General features: G+C 49.7%; 2 protein-coding genes across 2 annotated transcripts; one reads left to right on the top strand and one right to left on the bottom strand.

Annotated features, from left to right (window-relative positions):
- Nucleotides 1–8547: 8547 nt before the first annotated feature.
- FAM174C (family with sequence similarity 174 member C) lies at nt 8548–15647 on the bottom strand. Its single transcript, XM_081846498.1, has 3 exons — nt 15345–15647; nt 13688–13804; nt 8548–10314 (listed from the first exon to the last, which is right to left on the bottom strand). The coding sequence occupies exons 1-3, from the start codon at nt 15617–15619 to the stop codon at nt 10311–10313; spliced, it is 396 nt and encodes a 131-aa protein (XP_081702624.1). The 5' UTR covers nt 15620–15647; the 3' UTR covers nt 8548–10310.
- A 1136-nt stretch (nt 15648–16783) lies between these two features.
- Nucleotides 16784–24918, top strand: ATP5F1D (ATP synthase F1 subunit delta). Its single transcript, XM_081846478.1, has 5 exons — nt 16784–17023; nt 19262–19415; nt 20358–20446; nt 22127–22254; nt 24769–24918. Exons 1-4 carry the CDS (start codon nt 16805–16807, stop codon nt 22247–22249), a joined length of 585 nt encoding a protein of 194 aa, XP_081702604.1. The 5' UTR covers nt 16784–16804; the 3' UTR covers nt 22250–22254; nt 24769–24918.
- Nucleotides 24919–25320: the final 402 nt, after the last annotated feature.

Genomic DNA, 25320 nt, shown 5'->3' with positions numbered 1-25320 from the left:
GTCTTCTAAAAGTCAGATAGTTGTTTTTCCTTGACATCTGATGGAAAGGCGTTCCACAGGGCGGGCGCCACCACCGAGAAGGCCCTCTGCCTGGTTCCCTGTAACCTCACTTCTCACAGGGAGGGAATCGCCAGACGGCCCTTGGGAGAGGGACCCAGATGTCCGGGCTGGACAATTGGGGGTGGAGACGCTCCTTCAGGTCTACTGGGCCGTTTAGGGCTTTCAAGGTCAGCCCCAACACTTTGAATTCTGCTTGGAAACGTCCTGGGAGGCAATGAAGGTCTTTCAGGATTGTTCCTGTTTGTTGCTGTGTTGTGTATTTTTGTGTTTCTATATTGGATGAAGGTGCAGAATGGAAATTAAGCAAACAAACGTCAAAGTCAGTCATTCTCACATCAGGGATTCAGCTTTATTTTTTTAAAAAAAAATGTTTAGGGGTACTCTCGTTTTGACTCAAGAAAACCACCATTTTATAGTTCAAATTGGGAAAATTAAACACAGTAAAGAGACACAAAGATACACAAGACAGCAACAAACAGAAACAATAATACACCCCCCATAGTTGCAGCGCGGTGTTGTAGCATAAAACTTTTTTTTTTGCAGCAGCAGAACTTCTCTCTATCCCCCCCCCCCCCAATAGTAGAGGTTTTTGGGGACTTTTTAAAATATTGTTTTTGAGGAACTGATGTGAGACCTCTCCCCCCCCCCCAACAACACCTCCCTTGAAGATTTGCCAGCGGAGCGGAAGAATAAACCGCGTAAAATGGAAAGGCACCCAAGTGAAACAAGGAGGTTTGCGAGAACCTGGGAGGTGTGTATTTTTTTATTTTTTTTAGGGGGGGGGATAAGACCTGGATGGACCCTGCTCACTCAGCAAGAAGCTGCAGCGGACGAGTTAATCCACTTTGAATTGCAACAGCCGAATCGAGCCAGGAGCGCCTCGTGTCATATCTGACAGCCTGACAGCGCCTGACTGACAACCCCTCAAATGGAAAACAACTCAGATGGAGATGAGTGGCAGTATTTTAAAGCAGCGTCTTGACAGGATCGGGGTGTTTTTCCCCGTTCCTTCTTTTCTTTTTTCTCTCGCGTGGCGGCGGCAAAATGTGCGTGGCTTCGTTCCCCCCTCAGAGGCGGTTACAGCGGTACCTTGGTTCTCAATATCCTTCTGAAACTGTGGCGCCCAGAACTGGACACAGGATTCCAGGTGTGGTCTGACCAAGGCAGAATAGAGAGGGATAATAATAATAATAATAATAATAATAATAATAATAATAATAATAATAATTTTTATTTATTTATACCCCGCCCATCTGGCTAGGCTTCCCCAGCCACTCTGGGTGGCTCCCAACAGAAAATTAAAAACGCAGACATCAAAAACTTCCCAAACAGAGCTGCCTTCAGATGTCTGCCAAAAGTCAGATAGTTGTTTATTTCCTTGATTTCTAGTAGGAGGGTATTCCACAGGGCGGGCGCCACCACCGAGAAGGCCCTCTGCCTGGTTCCCTATAACCTCACTTCTCACAGGGAGGGAACCACCAGAAGGCTCTCGGCGCTGGACCTCCATGTCCGGGCTGAATGATGGGGGTGGAGACGCCCCTTCAGGGATTCTGGGCCATTTAGGGCTTTAAAGGTCAGCACCAACACTTTGAATTGTGCTCGGAAACGCACTGGGAGCCAATGTAGATCTCTCAAGACTGGTGTTATGTGGTCCTGGCGGCCACTTCCAGGCCCCAGTCTAGCTGCCGCATTCTGGATTAATTGCAGTTTCCGGGTCACCTTCAAAGGTAGCCCCACGTAGAGCGCATTGCAGTAGTCCAAGCAGGAGATAACCAGAGCAGGCACCACTCTGGCAAGGCAGTCCACAGGCAGATAGGGTCTCAGCCTGCATACCAGATGGAGCTGGTAAACAGCTGCCCTGGACACGGATTTGACCTGTGCCTCCGTGGACAGTGGTGAGTCCAAAATGACTCCCAGGCTGCGTACCTGGTCCTTCGGGGGCACAGTCACCCCATTCAGGACCAGGGAGTCCTCCACACCTGCCCACCCCCTGTCCCAACATAATATTTAAATTAATATTAATAATATTAAAAACATGGCAAAAGAGCAAACATTAAAAGCTTCCCCAAACAGAGCTGCCTTCAGATGTCTTCTAAAAGTCAGATAGTTGTTTTTCCTTGACATCTGATGGAAGGGCATTCCACAGGGTGGGCGCCACCACCGAGAAGGCCCTCTGCCTGGTTCCCTGTAACCTCACTTCTCACAGGGAGGGAACCGCCAGACGGCCCTCGGGAGATGGTCCGCCTCCTGTCCCCCCAAAACAATCCTTCTGTCTTGTCAGGATTCAACCTCAATCCGTTAGCCGCCATCCCACCTCCAGACACTCACACAGGACCTTCACCGCCTTCACTGGTTCCGATTTAAGAGAGAGGTAGAGCTGGGTGTCATCTGCATATTGCTGAGCACCCAGCCCAAACCCCTTTGATCTGGACACTAGACTTCTGTTGATGTAACGTAGAAACAAACCAATAAGTGAACCCCCATATTTTTTTAAAAAAATCCAAATTTGCGTCTGGGGATAGGCATGGGCCTTCTGTTCATTTTTTTATTTGTTTGCTGATTCTCTCATTAGGAGGGACTAGTGACCATGGCCAATGTCTTAGAGCCTCAGCTTCAGGATCTGTCCTTCCAGTGAGCACTCAGGGCTGATTTCCTTCCAAATGGAGAGGTTTGATCTTCTTGCAGTCCATGGGACTCTCAAGAGTCTCCTCCAGCACCAGAATTCAAAAGCATCCATTCTTCGGCGATCAGCCTTCTTGATGGTCCAGCTCTCACTTCCATACATCACTACTGGGAAAACCATAGCTTTAACTATACGGACCTTTGTTGGCAAGGTGATGTCTCTGCTTTTTAAGATGCTGTCTAGGTTTGTCATTGCTTTTCTCCCAAGAAGCAGGCGTCTTTTAATTTTGTGGCTGCTGTCACCATCTGCAGTGATCATGGAGCCCAAGAAAGTAAAATCTCTCACTACCTCCATTTCTTCCCCTTCTATTTGCCAGGAGGTGATGGGCCCAGTGGCCATGATCTTCGTTTTTTTGATGTTGAGCTTCAGACCATATTTTGCGCTCTCCTCTTTCACCCTCATTAAGGCTAAGCCTAACATTTTACCCATGACATTTTACCCATAACATTTTACCCATTTTACCCTAACATTTTACCCTAACATTTTACCCATGTTCAGAGCTTTCAATCAGCCCAGCCTGACAAGGCACCCCTCACTTTGGGATGATTTGTTCATAATCTCTCGTTTTAAGATTATTATTTTCTTTTCCGGGGTTTTTTTTTTTTTTTTGCAGGAATAAATTTGTGACTCCGTTTAAATTCAGAGGCCTGCTTGCACCACCCTTCCTTCGGCATCTTTCCCCCCCCCCAAAAAAAAAATTTGTGTTTTAAGTGTTGCCCCAAAAAGAAGAAAACTCCCTCTGGCCTTCATTAAACCTCACAGTCCCGACATTATATGCAATAATGGAATCATTAAACAGAAAATATTGTATTCCTGATGCGTCCGCCGGGGACCTGCCCGTTTTTCCTTGTCTAAATATAACAGCGCCGTTCTTAGGCAAAGAGCTGCTTCCGATCCCGCGGGGCTTTGTTATATTTTCACGGGCCGGGTTTGGAATAGAGTGTTTCCTCCTGGATCACGTGCCCCTGATTCCCTTACTCGTCCGCGGGTGGAAAATCAAATAGGGTAAGGGGAGGGAATGGTCCCATCCTGGAAAAGAGAAGGGGAAGAAATGGAGGCAGTGAAAGATTTCACTTTCTTGGGCTCCATGATCACTGCAGATGGTGACAGCAGCCACGAAATTAAAAGACGCCTGCTTCTTGGGAGGAAAGCGATGACAAACCTAGACAGCATCTTAAAAAAAAGCCCAAGAAAGTAAAATCTCTCACTGCCTCCATTTCTTCCCCTTCTATTTGCCAGGAGGTGATGGGACCAGTGGCCACGATCTTCGTTTTTTTGATGTTGAGCTTCAGACCATATTTTGCACTCTCCTCTTGCTGTTTTAGGGGTTGTTTTTAAAAGTCTGGAACAGACTAATCCGTTTGCATTCCTTTCTATGCCTTGGTTTTGGAACGCTTTGGTTTTGGAACGGAATTTCCGGAACAGATTAAGTTTGAGAACCCAAGGTACCACTGTAGTATTCATTCTCTGCCATAGTCCTGATCATTACCACAGTTTGCATTCAAACTGTGAGGACAGGAGAGTTAATTTGCCTTCTGGAGAGCATCTAGGAAGTGCAAGACTGGCTCGTTTGGTTGGATCCTGCTGGTCACTTGCAAAAGCACACAGCTCCTACGGGGAGCGTCTTTCGCACTCGTGTCCTGCTGGCCGACTTCCAACCGGGGCACCTCATTGGCCACTGTTGTGAGAACAGGATGTGGGCCTAAATGGGCCCCCTCTGGCCTCATCCTGCAGTCCTTACGTGAGCCCAATGCCACGACGGTCCATTTTCCTTTAAAGAAAAAAAAAAACCCCCAAGTTTCTAGTCCCTATTAATGGAGGAGATATACAGCCAGGCATGTAGGCAGGATTCTACCTGATTCCTCAGTCAGTCGGATCCTACTTGGGGGCTTCATTTGGGGGGGGGCATCTGACCAGCTTCCTGATTCCACATAAGCTCCGCCTACACTGGGTGGGGCATGTCCTGCAAGGGGAGGGGCTACAACATAGCGCACAAAGTCGCCTCGCCCCTTTTGCAGCGCTAGGGTAGATTTCCTCTTCCAAAACCCCCCAGAAAGGTCTTTATTTAAAAGTGGGGGAAAGAGGATTTTTGTGGACGCTGTTTCTGGGGGCCCCACCTTTGAATTGCCGTATTTTTCGCTCTATAAGACGCACCATACCACAAGACGCACCTAGTTTTTGGAGGAGGAAAACAAGGAAAAAAATATTCTGAATCTCAGAAGCCAGAGCAGCAAGAGGGATCGCTGCGCAGCGAAAGCAGCAATCCCTCTTGCTGTTCTGGCTTCTGGGATAGCTGCGCAGCCTGCATTCGCTCCATAAGACGCACACACATTTCCCCTTACTTTTTAGGAGGGGAAAAGTGAGTCTTACAGAGGAAAAAATACGGTATTTTGCTGCGGGGTCTCTGGGCCAGAAAGGCGCAGGAGCATAAAGTAGAATATAATAGCAGTTTAGCCTCTCAGCCGGGAAGTTATTTGACTCTAATAACCTTTACCTTTGTGCAATTCCACTTTGCGGGGGGAGATGAAAAAGTGTTAGAGGCCGGGGGGGGGGCAGGCGCGTTTTTCCCCCCGAAGTTCCGACTTCACAGGCTCATTACGACACCGCCGCAGGATCTGGGGCACCGGGGGACTGGGTGAGAAAGAACGGCAAGCTCTGGTTCCTATGGCGACCTGTGAGGCTGTGGATCTCTCCGCCTGGGGCTGTGCTTTGGGTAGCAGCAGATCAAATACGGCCGGGGGGGAGAACGACATGTGAATATTCGCAGGCGAAAGTGCAGTGGAAAGGAAATGGCTTGAATTAAGACCCACGGTGCAGATAACGAGAACTGTAGTTTATCGCCCGCCTGGCGCTACGGTTCCCGGCGCCCGCTGCGAACTATGCTTCCTGGGCGGTTCTGGCGGAAGCCACTGGTTTTTAAACGTAGGGCAGTGGTGTCCAAACTTTTTTTTTTCAAAGAGGGCCAGATTTGATAAAGTGAAGGGCCGTGGGGGCTGACCAAAGTTGTTGACTTTTTTTAGGATGGGAGTTGAGCTTTCTTAAGGAAATAAATGGCCGGATAAAACAGAAATGGACTTTGGACATGTGGGTTTGGCCGCACAATGCCAGGAACTTTGGTTCATATATATATATATATAATATATATAATTATATATATTATATATATATAATATATATAATTCCAAGATTTTTAAATATAACGACATTTTCCATTCATTATGACATCAAATTACCATCAATAGCTTAAGGTAAAGGTAAAGGGACCCCTGACCGTTAGGTCCAGTCGTGGCCGACTCTGGGGTTGTGGCGCTCATCTCGCTTTATTGGCCAAGGGAGCTGGTGTGGCCAGCAGGACTAAGCCGCTTCTGGCGAAACAGAGCAGCGCATGGAAACACCCTTTACCTTCCTGCCAGAGTGGTACCTATTTGTCTACTTGCGCTGGTGTGCTTTTGAACTGCTAGGTTGGCAGGAGCAGGGACCGAGCAACGGGACCTCACCCCGTCGTGGGGATTCGAACTGCTGACCTTCTGATCAGCAAGTCCTAGGCTCTGTGGTTTAACCCACAGCGCAGTGGGCATGAAGTAGATGGTGCATAAAGTCGGCACAAAGTGGGGGTCGCCAACTTCCTCTCTAGAGTATGCGCTTGCACAAAAGCGCACGCTTATTTAAAGAGCACCCACTAGGGGATACAGCCGCGAACAAGGCAGCTCTTTAATCTCCCGGCCGGCCTTTGACAACCTGTCTCTTTCCGGCTTTTAGCTACAACGGACCCAGTTGCTAATGGTGCATTAACCTTGCGGAGCCTCTGCAATTACCCTGACACTAATTTCTGACCCCCTTTGTGGGGGGTGGGGGAGTCGTTTCGATTTGCGGTTTTGACAGGGAGAAAGGAAATTCTGCCGAGGAAGGAAAGAAGCGTGCGTCTGGCTCTTTCGGGGCGGAGATTTATATATACCTTTTGCCAATGCTTGTTGTTGTTGTTTTTTTTTAAAAAAAGGTTAAAAGTAAGAAGCTTTGGGGTGAAAGGGGGGCGTTAAGAAATTCAGACAAGCTCTATCTTTCGCGGACAGATGTTGCTCTAAAAAAATGTAATAAAAGCAGCCATCAGACTGCACTCTCTTGCTCTCTCCCTTTCCAACCCTCGCTCACTCACTCACTTTTCCTTTCCTGTCTTTTTTAATGGCAGAAATCCCAGGTCTCCCCTGACCTCATTAGGGTAATTAGTGCAAACCTTTTGAAGCTGGGAGAATAAGCTTTGAGCCTAGGGGGAACGGGGCGAAGCACAGCCAGGGTTTATTTTTTAATTTTTTAAATAACGCGCAGGGGGTTGAATGAAAAGTGTGTGTGCTTGTGTTTTGACCATGAGGGGCTCAAGGGTCATCTAGTCCAGCCCACCCCCAGACAACTGCTGGAGATGTGGGAGTAAAAATGCAAAAAACGATTAACTGCCCAATGATAAGATCATTTTGGTGCGAGGCGAGGATATCTATAGCAAGAGTAATAAAAAGAAGGACACGGGTGGCGCTGTGGGTTAAACCACAGAGCCTAGGACTTGCCGACCAAAAGGTCGGCGGTTCGAATCCCCGCAATGACGGGGTGAGCTTCCATTGCTCAGTCCCTGCTCCTGCCAGCCTAGCAGTTCGAAAGCACGTCAAAGTGCAAGTAGATAAATAGGTACCACTCTGGCGGGAAGGTAAATGGCGTTTCTGTGCGCTGCTCTGGTTTGCCAGAAGCGGCTTAGTCCTGCTGGCCACATGACCCGGAAGCTGTATGCTGGCTCCCTCGGCCAGTAAAGCGAGATGAGCGCCGCAACCCTAGAGTCGGCCATGACTGGACCTAACGGTCAGGAGTCCCTTTACCTTTAATAAAAAGAAATTGATATTTAGGGGAAATGAATTTAATTCTAAATTATATTCCGTAAACGTGGGAGATTAAAAAATGGATGTACCATGCTATATTGGAAGCAAAAAACCTTGTATTTATGAATTGGAAGAGCCGCAAAAAGATTCCGTTGAGCACTTGGTTTTATAATATGGACAGATTAGCTACACACGACCGAATTGCATGTCAACGCAAAATAAGAATGGATAAATATGAAGAAATCTGGAACGAATATTTAAGCGATAAGGCGGGAAGTAGGGGGAGGAGAGAGAGGTGGGCAAATATTGTTTAAAAAAGGTGTAGTCATAGATATATCAGTGTATTCAAATCTGAAGTGTCAAATTGTGTTGTTGTTGTTATTAGGGTTTTTGTTGTATGTGTCTTTTGCGGTTGATGTTTGTATCGAAAAAATGATTAAACAAATTTTTAAAAAATAGGAAGCAAAAGGGAAAGGAAGGTTTGCTGCAACTGGCTTAAGGTAAAGGTAAAGGGACCCCTGACCATTAGGTCCAGTTGTGACCGACTCTGGGGTTGCGGCGCTCATCTCGCTTTACTGGCAGAGGGAGCCGGCGTACAGCTTCCGAGTCATGTGGCCAGCATGACTAAGCCGCTTCTGGCAAACCAGAGCAGCGAACGGAAACGCCGTTTATCTTCCCGCCAGAGCGGTACCTATTTATCTACTTGCGCTGGTGTGCTTTCGAATTGCTAGGTTGGCAGGAGCAGGGACCGAGCAACGGGAGCTCACCCCGTCACGGGGATTCGAACTGCCGACCTTCTGATCGGCAAGTCCCAGGCTCTGTGGTTTAACCCACAGCGCCACCCGCGTCCCTGCCACTGGCTTAAAGAGGGTGCAAAAAACCGTCCCAAGGTAACCCCGGCCCACGCCCACTTTTAAATAGTGAATTTTGAAACAGAGAAGCGCAGGCGAGGATGGAATGTTTATTACGCATCAGCCGAAGGGTTGATTTTTCCAGAACTACCGAAGAAGAAAAAATAACATCCCCGCAATGCATGTCAGAGTTTTAATAAAATAATTGTTCTCGTATTTGTTTCTCAAACTGAAATTTTCAGGTTGGGAACCAGAGTAAAACTGCACAAGCTGTCTTCCCAAAATTGTTTTACCAGGCCCCTCCATACACAAACACACGGCTGCTGGTCCCAAATCGAAGGGCGAGCCCCAGTTTCGTTCTGACAGTCCTGCTTCTCAAATATTGCCTTGCCTTATGGGTCCCCAGGGAAAGGAGATTCGTTTTGACACAAAGACACCTGCGGTCCACCAATAAAGCCGTATTTTCTCGCCGACTGTTTGTCCCATTTGGAAAACTCTTGGGTTATTATGGCCAACGTTAATCCTACCCAGAGTAGGCAAAAATGACATTTATGAGCGGTGGTCGACTCTGAGTAGGGATGTATTTAGAAACAGGCTGTTTGTAGCATACCATGCCGCAGGAAAAAAGGAAGGAACTGCAAATCGTTTAGGGGAAAAGCTGGCCTAGATGGGCTTCCTGGGGTGAGAAAGGAAAGGGGGAAATGATTCTTCCTTCTCATCAGTAGCACGGAAGGGAAAGATCCGACGGCTTTAAATAACCGCGGTTCCTCCGTTATAGCCTGGCCTGCGGCACAACCTACAACCATTAGGCGATACTGTCACAGAAGGGGCGGTTCTGTCGAAAACGGCATTCCCTGGCTGCTGTTTTCCTTCGCCAGCGAACACGCTTTCTCCAATTGCTAAGCGATCCGTTGCGACACTGCAGGATAGCCGAAGGCAGCCGTGCCTCCTGCTGTAAGCGGATGAGCCCAAGGTTTGGGTCATCGCTTGGGTGTAAACAAAACAGAAACAAAACAAAAAAAACAGGTCTGGAACCTTTAGGACATCCAAACGCAGATGGGTCTACAGTTCCCCTCATCCTAAACTGACCAGGGCTGATGGGAACCGGAGTCCAACGACATCAGGCCAGTCCCTCGCACCTTTTCAAATTCCTTAAGTGCCAGCACTGGGTTTTTCGGCAACCCTGAGCTGCCACCTGTTCTTGCTGGGGCTTTTATTTCTAAAACAGTTTGTGGAACGCAGGTGCAGGCGACCCCACAAAAGGGCGAGGCGATACCAATGTCGGGGAGAGGATAGAAGAACTGCGTGGTTTTCCCGCTCGGCGGCGGAGGCAGATGAGCTGGTGGTGGGGAAAGGGGGTGGGTTTAAACAGTGGCGATCTCGTTTCTGGTTTGCCACATCTGGACCCAAGAAGAGCAGCCGAAGCAAACGTCGCCGATGGTCCCCTCCTTCTCAAGGAGAGGAAATTCCTGGCCCGTGAGCTGCGGCGGATCGACGTTGCACCGGCGACGGGACGCCTGCCCCAAGCTGGAATTCTGATCCGAAACTCCTGTCCTGCCTGTTTTTAGGAATGTGGAAGGAACACAGTCCTGGAGGGCTTGGCGATTCGATCTCCAGAGTCACTACATTCGTCTCGTCGGCCGCGGGGCAAAAGAGGGGACGCCAGCTCTCCTCTGCAAAAGCCCCGGGAATGAAGTTTGGGTGGGGCAAAGCAGCATCAAAAGCAGCTCCAGGTAACAGGTTTTTTTAAAGTAACAGTTTTTTAAAAAAGAAACGACAGAAAGGGAATTGATAAAAGTGGCTTCCGATGGGGGCTCTCCACCTCCTCTGGTCACTTCAAGGCCGTTGGTCCCGTCATCACCTAGAAAACGAAAGCAAAATTACAGGGAATCTGCCAGTTGCTCTACGGACTCAGCTAAAGGGTAAAGGGACCCCTGACCATTAGGTCCAGTCGTGGCCGACTCTGGGGTTGCAGCGCTCATCTCGCTTTACTGGCCGAGGGAGCCAGTGTACAGCTTCCGGGTCATGTGGCCAGCAGGACTAAGCCGCTTCTGGCGAACCAGAGCAGCGCACGGAAACGCCGTTTACCTTCCCGCCGGAGCGGTACCTATTTATCTACTTGCACTTTGACGTGCTTTCGAACTGCTAGGTGGGCAGGAGCAAGGACCGAGCAATGGGAGCTCACCCTGTTGCAGGGATTCAAACCGCCAACCTTCTGATAAGCAAGTCCTAGGCTCTGTGGTTTAAGCTATACAGCTGCAAAAAGGACGTTTTAAGTGTATCATACAAATGTGGCAGTAGGTGGCAGCTTGGTGAGCTAATGGCAAATATTTTAAAACTTTTTAAACAGCATTTTCACAGACTTTTAAAATATATCTCTAGATTCAGCCTAGGATACAGATGCAGCTGATGTCCCAGGGGCTTTCTGGCGGTTCCCTCGTTGCGAGAAGTGAAACAACAGGGAACCAGGCAGAGGGCCTTCTCGGTGGTGGCACCCACCCTGTGGAACACCCTCCCATAAGATAAATTATTATTATTATGGAGATAAAGAACTACACAACTTTTAGAAGACATCTGAAGGCAGCCCTGCATTGGGAATTTTTTCAATGTTTGACGCTTTATTATGTTTTTATAAGGGCTGGAAGCTGCCCAGAGTGGCTGGGGGAACCCAGCCAGATGGGCCGGGTATAAATAATAAAATTAGTAGTATTAATAGTATATTATTATTATTATTATTATTATTATTATTATTATTATTATTCCATACAAACTTCCACACAAACTGGATGGAACTCCCTCCCATTAGAAAACCCATTAGGCGCAACAGTAAAAGTTTTACATCTGCACCATAAACACCTTTCTAAACTTTTATTCCTCAATCTTTTAAACAATGCACATCAGATGTTTCGTTTTGCCGTAAGACACTTTGGAGACCCAGCTGTGGTGACAATCGGGATCATTTTTAAATAGAGAACAAAGGCAGCATCGCTCGCATCAAGTTATCTTAGCCGTTTTGTGGATGAATTAATCTTTTTTAACAGTGTTGGCTTTCAGAAACCTTCCTTGACCTTGCAAGCTAGCTATCTACAAGGCAGAGCCTGGCTTTACTAGGCAATGTATCACTTAGCTGGCCCTTGCCTTCCTATCTTCTGACCACTGAGCATAAAGGAATTGGAAACCTAGGCTAGGAGCAGCTCATCTCCTTTGGCACAAGGGCCACATTCACCCTCTGGGGGCTGCCACTTCCTGCAACCTCTTCTCATGACAAGACTTGATCCAATTGCTTGACAAGTCTTGCGAGTTTTTCCGACTTTTTTTTCCCCCCCCCCCCTTTTTCCAAGCCGCTAAGCCGCTTATCTGCTTATCCACTAAGCCGTCAATGGGCTTGCTTCGCAAGACGAAAAAACCGCTAGACGAAGAGAATCGCGGAACAGATTCTTTTCGTCTTGCGAGGCACCACTGTATATTGTCAGGGAACTGGAGGCAGAGAAGGGGGAGAGAATGGGGACTTACAGAGACCAGGCTCCGTTAATTAGCAGCTGTTCTTCCTCGGACGAGGAAGGTGGCGAAGGGCTGCCAGGAGGCAATGAATCTGAGAGGGGGGAGCCACTTCTGGGGCCCAGCCACTCTCGTAACAGAGGAAGGAAGGGGGTTGGGCTCAGGGAATGGATATGCTGGGGGAAACGGAAAGCTGCTTCAGTCAAGGCAACTGACTCACCATGATGGAGACGGACTTTTGAGCTCTTGTATATAGCGAGAAGAAACCAATAAATCTTTGTAAATATGGCTGGATTCCCAGACTCTTATCTCTACTAGCACCCACCAATCGTTCCTGACATATATATACATACATAATTTTATTTGCAGGCCGCCATCCCACGCTCAAGGCAGCTTACTAAAGAATGAAAAAAGAAATACACAATTGCAACATACGAAAGTTGGTAATAAGCAATCAAAAACACGCAACCAAATCAAACCATTTCCACATAAAACATGGTAAGATGTAAAGATAATAAGTTAATATAAATAACAAGAACTCCCAGTACCCCGACCGAACAATACCCCAGCCCAAGAGTGCTGAGGAACACAGCGCTAATATCTGCACCGGCCCTTGTGAACTTGAAGAGGGCGGTCCCCTCACTGTGAGAAGTGAGGTTGCAGGGAAGCAGGCAGAGAGCCTTCTCGGTGGTGGCGCCCTCCCTGTGGAATGCCCTCCCGTCAGATGTCAAGAATATAAGCAACTATCCGACTTTTAAAAGACATCTGAAGGCAGCCCTATTTAGGGAAGTTTTTAATGTCTTAAGTTTTATTCTATTTTTAGTGTTCTGTTGGGAGCTCCCCAGAGTGGCTGGGGAATCCCAGCCAGATGGGCAGGGTATAAATTATAAAATTATTATTATTATTACAGTGGTACCTCAGGTTAAGAACTTAATTTGTTCTGGAGGTCCGTTCTTAACCTGAGGTACCACTTTAACTAATGGGGCCTCCCGCCACCGCCGCACAATTTCTGTTCTCATCCTGAAGCAAAGTTCTTAACCCGAGGTACTATTTCTGGGTCAGTGGAGTCTGAAACTTGAGGTACCAGTTTATTGTTATTATTAAAGGCTCAGGAGTAAACCCTACACAAATCCAGAGTCCCTAAGACGGTTGGATAGCGCCTTGTACGCCTCCTTCCGGTATATCCTGCAGTTTTTAATGCTTAATGCTGTATTGTGTTTTTAATATTCGATTGGGAGCTGCCCAGTGAATACAGTGGTGCCTCACAAGACGAAAAGAATCCGTTCCACGAGTCTCTTCGTCTAGCGGTTTTTTCGTCTTGCGAAGCAAGCCCATTGACGGATTAGCGGATTAGCGCTATTAGCGGCTTTTAGCGGCTTATCGGATCAGCTGATAAGCGGCTTAGCGGCTTAGAAAAAGGGGGGGGGAGGAAAAAAAGTCGGAAAAACTCGCAAGACATTTTTGTCTTGCGAAGCAAGCCCATAGGGAAATTCGTTTTGCGAAGCACCTCCAAAACGGAAAACCCTTTCGTCTAGCGGGTTTTCCGTCTTGCGAGGCGTTCGTCTTGCGGGGCACCACTGTATTAAAGATACACTCACCAGATGAACACGCCCCATAGAAGCAGGGGGAGTTAAACACATCCTTGACTGTTCAACCTTGATATAATCCTACAGCAGGACTTGGGGTCACCAGCCTAACACCCGCAACCCCAAGGGTCATTCATACTTGGCACTCACCGTCTCAGATTCCGAGTTTCAAACAGGGTATCTTCGTCGCTCTCGAGGGAGGCCATCTCCATGGGGTCTTCCGAGTTGGAAAGGAGCCCGTACTTTTTCCGCGGCGGCTTCCTCGTCCTGCAAAAAAATGGCCTGCGTTCAGCTACGGTTGTGCTCATCACGGGCTGTGTGTGACGTTAAGCAAGCCCAGAGCAGACCCACAGAAATTTGCGGAGGTGGCCAGCTTAGCGACATTTTATTTCAGCAGGTCTACTCTTCAGTTAGGGACGCGGGTAGCACTGTGTTCTAAATTTCATTCTGAATGCAATCAATCAGCCCTGAGTGCTCACTGGAAGGACAGATCCTGAAGCTGAGGCTCCAAGACTTTGGCCACCTTAGGAGAAGAGAAGACTCCCTGGAAAAGACCCTGATGTTGGGAAAGATGGAGGGCAGAAGGAGAAGGGGGCAACAGAGGACGAGATGGTGGGACAGTGTTCTCGAAGCTACCAGCATGAGTTTGACCAAACTGGGGGAGGCAGTGGAAGACAGGAGTGCCTGGCGTGCTCTGGTCCAGGGGGTCACGAAGAGGCGGACACGACTAAACGACTAAAACAACAGTTTCTGCGCACCCCTGGAACGTACAGCCCTTCCCTCCGGGGGAGCCAAGAATCCTGGAACTGCAGTGTTGGTAGGGGGACCCCCGAAGGTCATCTTGCCCAACCCACCGCAAGGCAGGAATACTTTTTGCCCAAACTTGAACTCATGACCCTGAGACAGAGGGTCTAGTAATATGCCGCCCGAGCAACCCAGGGTTTTAAAGGGCGATGACAGTTATTGCGATAATGGGTAAAGGTAAAGGGACCCCTGACCATTAGGTCCAGTCGTGACCGACTCTGGGGTTGCGGCGCTCATCTCGCTTTACTGGCCAAGGGAGCCGGCATCCAGCTTCCGGGTCATGTGGCCAGCAGGACTAAGCCGCTTCTGGCGAACCAGAGCAGTGCATGGAAACGCCGTTTACCTTCCCGCCGGAGCAGTACCTATTTATCTACTTGCACTTTTATTATTATTATTTCTATCCTGCCCTTCGTCTTTGTTTTAATAATAACAATGCCATTGTTTTGCTCTTTTGTTTTAATTACCGGTATCTCCTTGTTTTTATTTTGTTTTAAAGGTTCCCCTGCCCATACCGGCCAGTCGTGTCCGACTCTGGGTTTGCGCACCCATCTCGCTCAAGAGGCCGGGGGCCAGCGCTGTCCGAAGACACTTCCGGGTCATGTGGCCAGCAGGACTAAGCCGCTTCTGGCGAACCAGAGCAGCGCACGGAAAGGCCGTTTACCTTCCCGCCAGAGCGGTACCTATTTATCTACTTGCACTTTGACGTGCTTTCGAACTGCTAGGTTGGCAGGAGCAGGGACTGAGCAACGGGAGCTCACCCCGTCATTGCGGGGATTCGAACCGCCGACCTTCTGATCGGCAAGTCCTAGGCTCTGTGGTTTAACCCACATCCCATTGCGATCACAAGCAAGGCAGAAAATGGGAAAGGTGGGGAGTGGGCGTGGCTTCGCGGGAAGGTTCTGAGGGCCGGGTGAAGGGGCCTGGGGGCCGCATCCGGGTCCCGAGCCGGAAGTGCCTTTTTTGGGGGGGGGGTCCTCTTCCTCCTCCTCCTCCTCTTCCTCACCGCAGCGCTCTGCCCCCGAGGTAGTAGAGGAGGCCGATGCCGGCCAGGCCGGCGATGACGTAGAGCGCCCGGTGAAGCGCCGGCATATGCAGGCCCAGCAGCCCAGAAGACGACGAGGAAGAGGAGGAAGGAGAGGACCCGGGTGTCGCCGCCGCCTCCGTAGCCGCGGTGTCCCCGGCCGGAGAGGTCTTGTTCCCCGCCGCCGTGAGAGTCAGCAGCGTCGCCGCCGCCGCCGCCACCCAGACGAGCCTCGCTGCTGCCGCCGCCGCCGCCATCCGAGGCTCCGCGGTACGGGTAGGCCGCACCGGAAGTGGCGGCGGGGAAGCGGTGCAGCGACGGACCGGCTTCCGGTCGGCCGACGAGAGAGTTTGGGGGCAGCGGCTAGAGCGGCGCTTCTCCTCAGCCCTTCATCCGCTCCTGGTGGGCCCAGCTCTATGGGCCCGAGGCTTTTTCCCCTCAGGGAAAGGCCGAGCAGAAGCTGGGAATTACTTTAAGAGGGGAAGCCGGGAGAAGTCAAACAATAGCAGTGTGGGGGGGGAATGGGACTACAGTTCCCATGCGGCATAGCGCGGGTGGTGGAGCCCGCGAAGAATTCATCGCCGGCGCGGTGCATCACGGGTAATGCAGTCCTGGTGCTCGCAGTGCATTGTGGGGGGGGCGGCACCGCCTGAGGCGAATGAAGGCAGCCTTTTCAAAGCGGTGTGGTGCCTGACGGGAAATGCGGTCCTGGCGCTCGCAGTGCATTGTGGGGGGGCGGCACCGCCTGAGGAGAATGAAGGCGGCCTTTTCAAAGCGGTGTGGTGCCTGACGGGAAATGCAGTCCTGGCGCTCGCAGTGCATTGTGGGGGCACCGCCTGAGGAGTATGAAGGCGGCCTTTTCAAAGCGGTGTGGTGCATGACGGGAAATGTGGTCCTGGCGCTCGCAGTGCATTGTGGGGGGCGGCACCGCCTGAGGCGAATGAAGGCGGCCTTTTCAAAGCGGTGTGGTGCCTGACGGGAAATGCGGTCCTGGCGCTCGCAGTGCATTGTGGGGGGGCGGCACCGCCTGAGGAGAATGAAGGCGGCCTTTTTAAAGCGGTGTGGTGCCTGACGGGAAATGCGGTCCTGGCGCTCGCAGTGCATTGTGGGGGGCGGCACCGCCTGAGGAGAATGAAGGCCGCCTTTTTAAAGCGGTGTGGTGCCTGACGGGAAATGTGGTCCTGGCGCTCGCAGTGCATTCTGGGGGGCAACACCGCCTGAGGAGAAGGAAGGCCGCCTTTTTAAAGCGGTGTGGTGCCTGACGGGAAATGCGGTCCTGGCGCTCGCAGTGCATTGTGGGGGGCGGCACCGCCTGAGGAGAATGAAGGCGGCCTTTCTTCTTTCCAGCTGCTTACGAGGAGGCGCGGTGGCTCCTGGGAAGTGCCGGCTGCCGTTTCCCGTCAGGCCCCGCGGGGAGGCCCCGCTTCCGCTCGGCGCGGTGCATGCCGGGACTTGTAGTCCCCGGCTTCTCCCGGCGCCTGCCTTCCTTCCCCGCCGCTGCTCGTCTCCGCTGTGCCCTTGGCGTCGCCATGCTCCCTCTCGGCCGCTTCCTCGCCCGCCGCGCCTGGGCCCTGGGCTCCCGGGGCCAAGCCAGGCACTATGCTGAGGCCGCCCCTGCCGGGCAGGCCCAGATGGCCTTCACCTTCGCCTCGCCCTCCCAGGTAGTCGCCATGGCAACCAAAGTGGGGGAGGGGGAGGATTTGGGGGGGGGGATTTCTTTGAAGACTGGCCTTTAAAGGGTTAACTTGCAGTGGTGGGGGAGCCTGCGGAACCTCCAGCTACGTGACGAGCTGCCAAGTTGCTAGTCCACAAGGTCAATTCATTGGAAAGGGGGGGGGAGAGGTTTAAAGGGTTAATTGAAAAAGAGTTGTTTTTTTCCCCCCCTTCAAATAACATTTATTATTTTCAGTAATAATAATAATGATTTTTTATTTATACCCAGCCCAGGCCGGGCTCAGAGCGGCTTGCAAGCGATAAATAATAAAAACAAGATGAATGGTTACAAACTTAAAAACAAAAATAAAATACAGCATTAAAATAATGGAACATTGAAATATTAAAATGCAGCCTCATCGCAGGAGGAGAAGGAAAAGGGAAAAAGAGAGGGAGGGAGGGAGGGAGGGAATCAAACTGGCTCCAAGCCAAAGGCTAGGCGGAACAACTCTGTCTTACAGGCCCTGCGGAAAGAAATCAGTAGATGAACATAATAAAAAAGAAGAGATCAACAATAATAAAGACAAACAAAAAGAGAAAAAAAGATAAAAGATACACACCACATATTAACACTTAATTAATTTTAATTTAAAGAGGTTTAAAGGGTTAATTTAAAGAGGTTTAAAGGGTTAATGTAAGGAGGGGGGGTAGTATGTGGCTCGTCAGCCTGCTGCAATTTGCTAGTTCACAAGGTCACTCATGACTTCATTTGTTTATTCTATAGGATTTTAATAATAATAATAATAATAATTCTTTCTTTGAATAATTACATTCGCTTCTTTGGAAAAGATCAAAAGGGGGGAGGTTTAAGAGGGTTACTTTGGGGAGGAGGTGCTTTTGAATTCTGGTGCTGGAGGAGACTCTTGAGAGTCCCATGGACTGCAAGAAGATCCAACCTCTCCATTCGGAAGGAAATCAGCCCTGAGTGCTCACTGGAAGGACAGATCCTGAAGCTGAGGCTCCAAGACTTTGGCCACCTCAGGAGAAGAGAAGACTCCCTGGAAAAGACCCTGATGTTGGGAAAGATGGAGGGCGCAAGGAGAAGGGGACGACAGAGGATGGGATGGTGGGACAGTGTTCTCAAAGCGACCAGCATGAGTCTGACCAAACTGCGGGAGGCAGTGGAAGACAGGAGGGCCTGGCGTGCTCTGGTCCAGAGGGTCACGAAGAGTCGGACATGACTAAACGACTAAACAACAACTTTGGGGAGGAGTTGTTCACCTGCAGAGCCACCTGGTTAATGCGGCGTAGTCCACAAGGTCGCCGGATTGAAATGGGAGGGGGAGATTTAAAGGGTTAACTTGGAGGGCCAGGGGAACCTCTGGGTACATAGCCTTGTCGCCTTTCTGAAAAAAGTGCATGTGTAGTTTAAAGATATAAAAGCATCAAAGGTAAGTTTGCACAAGCTTGCTCTGGTTCCCGTTTAGAATTCAGTTCATCCCTAAAACCTGTCGCTTTCAATGCTTTGAAACTGGAACCTTGGAAACGGAGCGGATCTGGTGGTTCTGTACTTCTGGGTTGTTTTGATTGACTTCCTGCATTTATTTATTGATTTGTCCTTTTATCATATCATCTGTGCTAATTGTGTACTTAAAAGTACATAACAACATAGACACATCTTAGAAATAAATCGACAAAATTTGCAGCCAGAGAGTCTTTGCGGAGCCTTTTAAAAACAGGGAGGAAGAGCTAAATGTTGGGGAAGATGTTGAGAAAGGGCAAGCTGAGGGGCAGGGGAGGGCTGTGGAACCTCCAGCAACATGATCCAGTACCGACTTGCCCAAGCTGACTGAAAGGCAGAGCCGTATAAATACGCTGGAAGGCTGAATGCAGAAAAGCACCGTATTTTTCACTCTATAAGACGCACCAGACCACAAGACGCACCTAGTTTTTGGAGGAGGAAAACAAGAAAAAAAATATTCTGAATCTCAGAAGCCAGAACAGCAAGAGGGATCGCTGCGCAGTGAAAGCAGCAATCCCTCTAGCTGTTCTGGCTTCTGGAATAGCTGCGCAGACTGCATTTGCTCCATAAGACGCACACACATTTCCCCTTACTTTTCAGGAGGGAAAAAGTGAGTCTTACAGAGCAAAAAATACGGTAGCTTCTTGAAATGACCAGCAAGCTCAGGTGACTCTGTAAAGGACCTCTCTGCTTCTTCTCACACGCTCCCTGTCCCCTTTTTCAGGTTTACTACAATGCGGCCAACGTGAAGCAAGTCGACGTCCCCACGCTGAGCGGATCCTTCGGCATCTTGGCCGCCCACGTCCCCACCTTGCAAGTTCTGAAGCCTGGAGTTGTAACGGTCTTTGCCGAGGACGGCTCTTCCACAAAATACTTCAGTATGTTTGGAAACTGGGGCAGGGTTGCGGGAGGTGTTTTCGGGTCCTTTGCAACGAGACCCCCAGTGAACCTTTGTGGCCACAAACCGTGTTAGAAACTCAGATGCAGTGGTACCTTGGCTTAAGAAAAAGCTTACCGTATTTTTCGCTCTATAGTTACAGATAGGTAGCCGTGTTGGTCTGCCATAGTCAAAACAAAACAAATTCCTTCCAGTAGCACCTGACTTAGTTGGTCTTTAAGGTGCTACTGGAAGGAATTTGTTTTGTTTTCGCTCTATAGGACGCACTTTTTCCCCTTCAAAAATGAAGGGGAAATTGTGTGCGTCCTATGGAGCGAATGCAGGCTCCTTGGCTTCAGCGATAGCAACGCGAAGCCTCCGAAGCGCAGAGGGAGCGCTCCCTCCGCACTCCGGAGGCTACACGTTGCTTTCGCTGGAGCCTGGAGAGCAAGAGGGGTCGGTGCACACCCACCCCTCTCGCTCTCCAGGCTTCAGGGATAGCCGCATGAGCACAGCGGGAGAGCAAGACTCTCCTGGCTTCTGCGAAAGGAACCTGAAGCCTCCGGAGCGCAGCGGGAACTTGCGCTGCGCTGCGAAGGCTTCAGAGATAGCCGCTGCGCTCCGGAGGCTTCGGGTTCCTTTCGCTGAAGCCGGGAGAACAAGACTTCAGGTGCGTTCTGAAGGCAGCCCTGTTTAGGGAAGCTTTTAATGTTCAGTAAATTAGTGTATTTTAATATTCTGTTGAAAGTCGCCCAGAGTGGCTGGGAAAACCCATCCAGATGGGTGGGGTATAAATAATAAATTATTGTTATTATGTGCACCATTTTTCGAGTTCCTTGGTTGAAACGGAAGGAATAAAGAATGCTTCATGGCCCTGTTCTCAGCTAATTCTTTTGTGTGTGTTTCCCCCCACCTGCTTTTCGACTTCCTTGAAATTTTGCAGTTAGTAGCGGCTCTATCACGGTGAACGCAGACTCTTCGGTCCAGCTGCTTGCTGAGGAAGTGGCGATGTTGGATCAGCTCGACGCTGCGGTGAGTGGCGTATCTGCCCTCTCTCTCCTCTTCCCCCAGAGACTTCCTTACATACCCAGCTGGAGCCTATCCTTAAAATCCCTAAAAACATCAGAAGTTTGCTCCACAGTCATGCAGAGATTCTGCAAATTTGAAAACACTTTGCATTTTTCTGTCCAGTGTGTGGCATCAGCGACGTCACAGATGGGAGCATGACTTGCTCCCCATCTGTAGCCCAATTTTGTGCTGGCCCAGGAGGTTTGCCATTTTTAGAAGAGATTTTATCACTTTGACACCTCAGTTCGAAGTATACCCTGCGGGTGTGAGCTTAATCAGTAACGTAAGTGGCGTTTCCGCTCTGGTTTTCGCCATGCGCCAGAAGCGGTTTAGTCCTGCTGGCCACATGACGCGGAAAGCTGTCTGCTGACAAACACCGGCTCTCTCGGCCCGAAAGCGAGATGAGCGCCGCAACCCCATAGTCACCTTTGACTGGACTTAACCATCCAGGGGCCTTTTACCTTTTAATCTGTAACGTGAAATATTTTCCAGGTTTGTTTCGACGCCGCAGGAATAACCGCATGCAAGACTTAATAATTGTGCGTGCATTGCTTTTTTGAAATTTTCAGTGGAGTTTGTAGTAAAAGAATATTTTATTATAAAGAAACAGTCCAGTAAGAAAGGAAATAAAATAAAGCAAAGGAAAAAACCAGGGTTCACAGCTATTATTTCAGAAAACATAAGTGCATTCTCAAGAGAGAGCGCATTGCCACAGAAAGAGACCCGGCACAGAGAGAATGCAGAACAAACATTATAAATAGAGAATGAAGATGTACTTGCCTCGGAAATTGCCATCCATGTGATTAGCCTGTCATATGCCTCCAAACAGAGGAAAAGTTTATAGATTTCCTTTATTGAAAAGTTACCATACTTTTCCGTCTATAAGACGCCCCCATGTATAAGACTCCCCACTATTTTGGGGGACTCAAATTTAAGAAAATGGGGGGAGACGGCACAGAGTTGTTGAGCTTTTTTTGTGGAGGATTACCCAGAGACGCGGGTAGCTGTGTGGGTTAAACCACAGAGCCTAGGGCTTGCCGATCAGAAGGTCAGCGGTTCAAATCCCCGCGAGGGGTGAGCTCCCGTTGCTTAGTCCCTGCTCCTGCCAACCTAGCAGTTCGAAAGCACGTCCAAATGCAAGTAGATAAACAGGTACCGCTCTGGCGGGAAGGTAAACGGTGTTTCCATGTGCTGCTCTGGTTCGCCAGAAGCGGCTTAGTCCTGCTGGCCACATGACCCGGAAGCTGTACGCCGGCTCCCTCGGCCAATAAAGCGAGATGAGCGCCGCAACCCCAGAGTCGGCCACGACTGGACCTAACGGTCAGGGGTCCCTTTACCTTTACCTTACCCAGGGTGGTTGAGCAACCCCCACTTTTTAGCATGATTTTTAAAGGAAAAAAACATAGCCTTATACACGGAAAACTACAGTAGTTTCTCTGAAATGGGAACAAACATTCCCATATGGAACCGAATCATTTAAAGAAGAACCCAGAGACTCTTTCAGGCCCTGTGACATGTTCAGATGATAGCGTTTTGTCCCCATCACCCCCGCCCGAAATGCCCTCCCCGGCAACTGTCACATTGCACCTTTTTCCTCTTCTGGGTCTGATCCTGGCAACTTTTGTTCCCCCCTGCCGTTTGCAGACAGCCAAGTCGAACCTGGAGAAGGCCCTGTCACAGCTGGCGTCCGCCTCCGATGAAGCGGCCAAGGCGGAAGCGCAGATCAGCGTGGAAGCCAACGAGGCGATCGTGAAAGCTTTGGAGTGAGAAGGGTAAGCCCAAATTATTATTATTATTATTATTATTATTATTATTATTATTATTATTTATATCCTGCCCTCCCCAGCCGAAGCCGGGCTCAGGGCGGCTAACAACAATAAAATAGTACAACGTTCTACAATCATTGCATTATAAAAGTAATTCAAATCAAATTGATGGCAACCATTGGGCCAAAGTTCTGTGAAAATTGCCAAAGGAGGGGGTCAGGCTGTGCCTTGGCCAAAGGCCTGGTGGAACAGCTCCGTCTTGCAGGCCCTGCGGAAAGATGTCAAGTCCCGCAGGGCCCTAGTCTCTTGTGACAGAGCGTTCCACCAGATCAGAGCCACAGCCGAAAAAGCCCTGGCTCTGGTTGAGGCCAGCCTAACCTCTCTGAGGCCTGGGACCTTCAGGATGTTTTTATTTGAAGACCGTATGGTCCTCTGTGGGACATACCAGGAGAGGCGGTCCCATAGGTACAAGGGTCCTAGGCCGCATAGGGCTCTAAAGGTTAAAACCAGCACCTTAAACCTGATCCCGTACTCCACCGGGAGCCAGTGCATCTGGTATAGCACCGGGTGAATGTGATCTCGCAGCGAGGACCCCGTAAGGAGTCTCGCCACGGCATTCTGCACCCGCTGGAGTTTCTGGGTCAGTCTCAAGGGCAGCCCCACGTAGAGCGAGTTACCATAATCCAGTCTGGAGGATTCCACGCTCTAACCATTACGCCACGCTTTCCCAGGACCCCAGTTCCTGGCACTGAGGGTGATTCGAAGCGGTGAGAGAGATTTGTTGCTTCAGACAGATTCCTGCCGCTAGGTGGCACAGAAGGGCTGGCGGACAAATATATCTGGTGAGCTTTCAAGCTCCCCTTCTTAAGCCAGGGTTCATTAATTGGCTATTCTGTGACTTTGCTCAACTGCCTTCCATCCTGAAAAAGGAAATTGCTGCCTCCTTTTTTTTGCATCGGATGAGACCCCGAGTAGGAGAAAGGCCACTCTATCCCCAACTCTCTGTGTCAAGGAGGACCGAAAGAGTTCTGCTCCCCCCCCCATGTTTTATTAGTTTTCACAATATTATAAACAGACAAACACACAAGACAAACAAACATAAATCATAGCCTTACTGAAAATTTCAGTTATTAACTTTGTTGAGTGACTTCCTCGCTTCCTTTGGTTGAATTTCATTGCATGTGCTTTTAACGGTTTCCCAAATCCCAATTTTTATGAAATTTAACTTAAGCATTAACATCCTTAGATCTTCACCTTATGGAATTAAACATATTAATTCATCACTTAACATAAATAAAATCCTTAGCCCATTAGGTATCTGCAAGCTATTTTGAGTTAATTTAACTTAACAAATTTAACTAAATAATCATTAAATTTATTCCGTTCTTCCTGATACTCCTCCTCCTTCTGGTCGCGGACTTGAAAGAGTTCTGCTTTAGCCCCTGCTCACTGAGCTGCCTGCTTGCTCTCGCTTTCTCCCACGCCCCCCCAGCGTACCCAGGGCATCTCCCATCAGCGAGCGTCCCTATTCGTTTGTGAGCCTCGCAGCAGCGTGGCCCAAAGTGGAATGCCCTGCAGGTGTCGTTAAGCTCCGGCTCCTGCTGGAATCAGAACTGCACAGAAACTACAACTAATCCAGAATGCGGCAGCTAGACTGGTGACTAGGGGCGGCGACCGAGACCACATAACACCGGTCTTGAAAGACCTACACTGGCTCCCAGTACGTTTCCGAGCACAATTCAAAGTGTTGGTGCTGACCTTGAAAGCCCTAAATGGCCCAGTATCCCTGAAGGAGCGTCTCCACCCCCATCGTCCAGCCCAGACACTGAGGTCCACCTCCGAGGGCCTTCTGGCGGTTCCCTCGCGGCGAGAAGCAAAGCTACAGGGAACCAGGCAGAGGGTCTTCTCGGTGGTGGCGCCCGCCCTGTGGAACGCCCTCCCACCAGATGTCAAAGCGATAAACAACTACCTGACATTCAGAAGACACCTGAAGGCAGCCCTGTTCAGGGAAGTTTTTAATGTGTGACATTTTAGTGTATTTTTGGTCTCTGTGGAAGCTGCCCAGAGTGGCTGGGGAAACCCAGCCAGATCGGCGGGGTACAAATAATAAATTATTATTATTATATTACAAATAATCCAGAATGCGGCAGCTAGACTGGGGACTGGGAGTGGCCGCCGAGACCACATAACACTGGTCCTGAAAGACCTACATTGGCTCCCAGTACGTTTCCGAGCACATTTCAAAGTGTTGGGGCTGACTTTGAAAGCCCTAAATGGCCCAGTATCCCTGAAGGAGCGTCTCCACCCCCATCGTCCAGCCCAGACACTGAGGTCCACCTCCGAGGGCCTTCTGGCGGTTCCCTCACTGTGAGAAGCAAAGCTACAGGGAACCAGGCAGAGGGCCTTCTCGGTAGTGGCGCCCGCCCTGTGGAACGCCCTCCCATAAAGCAATAAACTTTGACCTTTGGGGTTCCCGTCCAACTCTTTGATCCGATCGTTTTCTCTCTTTCTCTGTTGCAGGAATACCCCGCTGCTTTCTGGAAACGGCCCTGTCTCTCTTTTCCCTCTGGACCTCCTTCTCTTTGTCCGTGCAGATGGTTTGGGTAAACCCCGTCAATTTAGCTTTTGACCAATTAAAAACGGGTAGAAAATCTGCGAAAGTCCCCTCTGCACTTTCGTCTTTGTTTACATTCTTGCCTGCGGCTTAAGAGCCCTTGCGCCATTTGTAAAACTGTCCACCTGCTTCAATTGAAAGCCCTTGTTAGCTCAGTTGGTAGAGCACGAGACGCTCAATCTCAGGGCGCGAGTTCGAGTCTCACATTCCTGCATTGCCGAGGGTTGGGCCAGATGACCCACATGGTCCCTTCCGACTCTACAATTCCATAAATCAGGAAGGAGAGGAGGTTTCCTCTCAAAGCCGCCCCCTCTGGTCGCCCCACAAAATCCTCTGGACATGCCAGCGAGCCTAATCTCCCAGGTACTTAATTCCCAGGTGAGCCCAAAAGGCCTTCTAAGCTGCTCATCGTTGGCAGGCTGTGGGGCGAGCGGCTGTTGGGGTCCAGGGAAAGGAGG

This window comes from Podarcis erhardii, assembly GCF_964252035.2.
Source record: "Podarcis erhardii genome assembly, chromosome: 18".
Classification (NCBI taxonomy): domain Eukaryota; kingdom Metazoa; phylum Chordata; class Lepidosauria; order Squamata; family Lacertidae; genus Podarcis; species Podarcis erhardii.
This window is presented reverse-complemented; position numbering and strand designations above follow the sequence as displayed.